Source organism: Nicotiana attenuata, chromosome 2 (genome assembly GCF_001879085.1).
Source record: "Nicotiana attenuata strain UT chromosome 2, NIATTr2, whole genome shotgun sequence".
Classification (NCBI taxonomy): Eukaryota; Viridiplantae; Streptophyta; class Magnoliopsida; order Solanales; family Solanaceae; genus Nicotiana; species Nicotiana attenuata.
In genome coordinates this window covers 61,566,785-61,572,708 of record NC_031990.1, presented here as the reverse complement: position 1 = coordinate 61,572,708, position 5,924 = coordinate 61,566,785, and the positions used below count along the sequence as shown (strand labels likewise).

At 34.0% G+C, this 5,924-nt stretch overlaps 1 protein-coding gene across 1 annotated transcript; it reads left to right on the top strand.

Annotated features, from left to right (window-relative positions):
- On the top strand, positions 2,783 to 4,385 carry LOC109211268. Its single transcript, XM_019374792.1, has one exon. The coding sequence runs from the start codon at positions 3,201 to 3,203 to the stop codon at positions 4,074 to 4,076; it is 876 nt and encodes a 291-aa protein (XP_019230337.1). The 5' UTR covers positions 2,783 to 3,200; the 3' UTR covers positions 4,077 to 4,385.

Sequence of the window (5,924 nt, the reverse complement as noted above, 5' to 3'; positions counted from 1 at the left end):
GTTTATTCTCTTCTTATCCTCCTCCTCTTGTTCTATACAATTGCTACTTAGTTAATAAGATTTCACATATGCTAATCACATATTCTCTTCCTTTACTACTAAAGTAAAGAAATATATAACAGTCTACCCATTTTACTTAATAGTGGAATAATATGTTCATTTATTTATGCTGATATATATCTAATAGATAGAATAATGGTTGGAACTTTATTCCTACAAGATATGGGATTAAGTTTTAGTATCCCTACAAGATATTGTACATAAATTACAATCTTCAATTTGTATTTAAAGTTTCTGATCCCAAAATGCTAGTACTAATGGCACATTCTCTAGATTGCTGCTTTCCAGCTGTCGTCAATACTCATTTATTACTAATTAAATATGCCATTTTCATTAGCAAAAAGGAAGTAAGGAGAATCTGACATGTAACAGGATGAGAGAACTCTTTCAGACTTGTTTGGACTTCGGATTCAAGTTTGTATCCCCAAATAAAAAGAAGAGAAAGAAACAAAAACTATACCATCATCATGTATAGACTAACAATTTATTTTTCTTTTATTATATTCCTTTGAACCAATTTCTTAGCTTTATTTACTACGTTGATCTTCATTACTTTTTCTTTTTAAATTTTAAGCGGCTCTAGAATTCATAGTTGAGACTGCGGTAATTCCTTTCTTTTCCAGCAAAATCTTTACTCTAATTCAGTGATGGAAAAATTGAAGAAGTGGATTCCATTACTTAAATTTTGAAAGGTTAGGTGAAGCTTTTCTTTTCAAATCCTAAACCAATTAAACTTTTTAGAAATAAAAGAAATGAGTTAATTCTAAACTTTAATCAGACTACGTTTCTCTTTCTTTTTAAAAAAAATATTTTTTTGGAGAATAAATTTAGACTAGATATTTTTTCTCCAATATAGACTAGATTCAAAGACTAGATATAAGATCGTTGGGCGTGGGGCAAGGCCTAAGTCGTCGTAAGTCGCAACCCCACCAGCACCGCACGCCCATCCCCATCAACTGTCCATATCCTTCGTTATCTTATTTGAATTTCCATTTTTTAATTTCACCCGTCAAACCTGAAATATCGTTTGAATGTGGTTTACCTTTAATATTTGAAAAATACTTTTCAAAACACTTTTGAACATTAATTTTAAAGAAAAAGAGATCGGGCATATTCTATTAACTTTCCAATTAAAAACTATTTATATTTTTGTAAAAATCTACTTTCAGATCGTTTTTGGTTTAGGAAAAAAAAATATTTATAACAGTCTAGCCCACTAGTAATATTGTTTGTTATGAATCTAGACCCACACAGCTTTAAAATGCGTAACTAGGATCCTAGGTTTGTTTACTTACATACCCAGTATATATTTCCCCCCTATTTTGTTGATATAGGATTCGTCCAGGGTGTCACATGACAAAGAGTGAACTTATGAGGACGGATTAAGCAGGACCGAAAGGCTTCTAGCTAGGCTGGCAAGCTTCCTAAGAAGGGGAGGCACATGTAACTTTAGACGAATCCTACATCGAAATGGGAGAGAAAAGTGAAAAGCCTTATAAGGCACAATACAAATTGATATGATACGCGCGCTTTAGGCTCGATAATAGCGTAATCCAAGAGACAAATCTGTAAGATTTATTGCGCCAAAACGGATAATATATGCCATGAGTTTGGATCGTGACAATATTCGTTGTAATTTGTTTGAACCAAAATATGCTTTTTAATTCATTATTTTTTGGGGGGTGGGGGGTGGGGGGGGGGTTGTTTTGTGTAAAAGATTTCGAACGACTTTCCTAAAGCACAGGTGCGTTAGTTTAGATAACAGACGAAAATATTTTGTTGGATTTTTTTTTTCTTCAGTTTTTACAGAAATTACTTTGTTTTGTGTAGGAGTATTCATGGTTCGGTATGGATCGAGTTTTCCTTAAAAAGAAACCAAATTAAGTAAGTCAGTTTTTCAAATATTGGAACCAAACCAAATCAATTAAGTTTGTTTTTATCAATTTGGTTTATGTTGGTTTTTATCGTTTTTTCGATTATTTATCGGTGACTTTTAAAATATTAGGCATACTCTACCAAATACATATTTCGGTGACTATATTTTTAACGTAACACTATCAAATAGTAATGAAATTTAAGAACTCAATTAAAAATAAATTACTTTTAACATGAAATAGATTTATGTACTTAGCAAAAGAAAACTACCAATCAAACTAGAATGTAAAGGCAAAGAACTAGATTATTATAATAGCAAAGAACTAGACTAAAAGTGCAAACCATTAACATGTACCATAAAATTTAGAAACTTTGTATAAAAATATACATATATATATATATATATATATATATATATATATATATATAGGTGTAATTATAAATTTTAAAATAGCTACTTCTATAGTCGGTTTGGTTCGATTTTTTCGATTATTTTTTTATTAAAACCAAAACCAAATCAAATTTGATCGATTTTTAAAATTCAAAACCAAAACAAAACCAAACCAAAAAAGTATCAATTTTTTGGGTCGGTTTAGTTTGATTTTCGATTTGGTTCGATTTTTCTGATTTTATGATCACCCGTGGTTTGTGCAATCAAACAGCACTAGAGTAAGAAATATTTGCAGGAATTCCAAAAAATCTTTAGTAACAATTTTCGAAAATAGACGTCACAACTAAACATATCCCATTTGTTAGGATAAACGACAAAACTTCATGTCAAATTGTGAATAGGTGAAAATGCACAAAAGAATTATATTAGCGGGCAAACATTAAGTTTTGAATTTGAAGATTGACAAAAGAGAGAGTCCTTGTCATTTTTAATTCTTTTCCTTTTGAATGTTGATTTAAGGGAACTGGCCACATCCTTAAAAAGGCAAAAAATATATCCACAATCTTCCTAATCCCACCCAAAATTTCCCTCTCTAAAGTTTGTTTTCAGAAGCTCCCCTTCATCTGATACTTCTCAAATTTACTACAGTGGGCCATACTTACTGGGCCGCCGACGCGTAAATCTCTTTCCGCGTGGACCCACTTATACTCCTTTTAAAGATCAAACCCTCAAATTCTCAATTCTATTATCCTGAGCCACTATCACTCAACGATGTATCGCCACACACACTAACACTTCTCAGAAAATCTCAAAAGCCCAAAAAACCAAACCCTCTGTCTTCTCCCTTATTCTCGCTCGAATTTTGGCGGCGGCTATGGAGAATCAAAAAGTTAAGCTAATGTGTAGCTATGGCGGAAAAATTCAGCTCCGCCCTCACGACCATCAGCTCTCCTACGTCGGCGGCGACACCAAAATCCTCACCGTTGATCGGAACGTCAAGTTTGCCGACATGGTTGCAAAGCTGAATTCTCTGTGTAATATCAACGCAGAGATTTGTATAAAGTACCAGTTGCCTGGTGAAGATCTCGATGCACTTGTTTCCCTTGTTGATGACGATGATGTGGAGCAGATGATGATTGAATACGATCGCATGCAGAAAGTTACCACAAAAACGGCTAGGTTAAGGCTCTTCCTTTTCTACCCAATCCGGTTACCGGTATCCCCTTCGACTCCGGATTTTCTATTCGGGTTCGATAAGGAATACAACCCGAACTCTAACCCGAACCCAAGTTTAACGACAACAGCGGATCTTCTGCAATTGCAAATCTCAGGAATATCGGCGGCTCCAGAAAATTCGGTTATGGATACACCAAAAAATCAGGAAAGTGGTGGCGGCACAGTGGCAGTTCCGAAAATTTCTGGATCAGAGATAGTACGTGACAGCAGTAGCTTGCTGGTGAAGAATGTTCAAACACAACAAGGCTTCCGTGAAAGTCACGTGACAGGTGGGGCCTATGGTAATGCGGTGCAGATGGTGTACGGGGTACCAATGATGATGACTGGTGGGTATCATGCAACTGGGTTTGGACAGTTTGGTGTGCAGGGGTTAGTGGGTGGTGGCGGTCAATATATGGACCAACCTGTCTACAATTTCGTGCCAGCTACAGCAATGACATCGGTCATGGTCCCACCTGATCAGAAGATGATGGTGTCTACAGCTGATACCCTTAGCCGTGAAATCAAAAGTTGATCAACGTCATTTATCCAAATTGAGGTTTTCACATATCATGTTTATCCTTTTCTTTTTTCCTTTTTTTGGGTCAATATTTCTGATTCTAAAAAGTACATAGAGTAAATAGCGACTGATTACTGGTTTCATTTTTTATTTTTTCCCTTGTTATTTACTACTAGTAATATGTTTACTCTTTTATATGTGTAATGATTTACTCTTTTTATGGAGAATATGTTTTGGTCTAAGACTGGAATTATGGTCATGATTAGCTAAAATTCCTTAACTTTCCCATTATGTGAGATACTGTACATTATTAGCTGGCGTTCATATTGGAGAGTCGTCTATATTTTGTAGTGATAAACATTAGGAGTACAATTTGTCAGGTTGCGTACTCATTAAGCCTGAGGTTGATCAGCATAGCAATTTTCTTTAAAATGCTTGAAAACTTTTTCTTCTTCCTGCTTTTCCCCCTAATTAGTAAAGTTCCTTTATCAGTGAGCGACAAACTTGATTCTTTGTTCTTTTACATAATTAAATGGGCTTACATGTCACTGGAATTTGGGTACTTATGAGTCGTGATATTACGATTTAAATTATTACTCCCTCCGGTCCAAAATAAGTGATTTTTTAGCCTTTTTCTTGTGGTTCAAAATAAGTGATTTTTCCAGATTTCAAGAATGAACTAATTATTTTTTTCCTACATTGTCCTTGGAGTAAATAGTGTTGGAATATGTGTTAGGAGTCAATTTCATTACTAATTAATGCTAAAAGGTGAATTTCTTAATTTGTGTGAAAACATTCAAAAAAATCACTTATTTTGGACCGGAGGGAGTATTTTTGACCAATAAACTGTATTGGGAACACATACTTGGATATGATATTGTGAAATCTAAGGGTCGTTTGGTTCAAGGCTAGTTATAGTGTGGTGAATAATAATTAAGATATGTTAATGCAGTGAATAGCATGTATTTAAATATTTTCGGCTAATTGCTAATACATTTATTTTATCCTGTCGCAAAAATAATAGTTATTGTATTCCTGCATTACTTAGTCTGGCTATCTTTTTTAACTATACCCACAGACTACTCATATGTATACGCTTAAAGTGTTCGTAACCTACTGTTAGAAAATCTAGTTTGTTCATTATATCAAGTTTGTTTGACGAAGAAATTTGCTAAACTTCTTCTTTTTCGTATTTTTTAAAAGTGAGCGGCTTTACACGTTGTTCCTTACTCAAAGCTTGTTAACCAAACCAAACCAATCAATAAAAAAAATAAGTAAATACAATTAATTACAGTACATATATTGTTAAGTAGCGGAGTATGAATTTACCTAAATCTGAAATCTGGAGTCATGACGCAATCATCAGCCAGTAGCTACTTCTAGGTAGGAACTACAATGAAACGCATGAACATCAATCGTATGCTACAAGTAATTATATATATACGTTATCTGTTTGAAATTCGCTTATCCAAAAGTGCATTTGATCAATGTTCTAGACATTAGGTAACTTGTTGGTTTAAAAATCATTTACTGCATGTACATATTCATGTCAGAACATGTCATTGTCAATGTTCCATATTAATCATGTTCAGTGTTCTGAGCAAACTATGTGTTCATCATTCATGAATCACAATTATTTGCTATCACTTTCAAGAATCCCGTATGTTGATAGAGTCTCTTGATATATGCATTTAAGGATGGGAAAACTATACTAAATGCTCCCACGACCCAAAATAATTATCCGTAATTACTTATATGAAAGTTTGTTACAAAAACTACATATTCGGCTGAAACACCCGGCCTACCTATTCCCTTTTACTCCATTCTCTATCACCTCTGAGTGCAAAATCCTAGAGCTTTCTC

Coding starts and splice junctions, on each gene's coding strand:
- LOC109211268 (XM_019374792.1), top strand. CDS start 3,201: ATGGAGAATCAAAAAGTTAAGCTAATGTGTAGCTATGGCGGAAAAATT.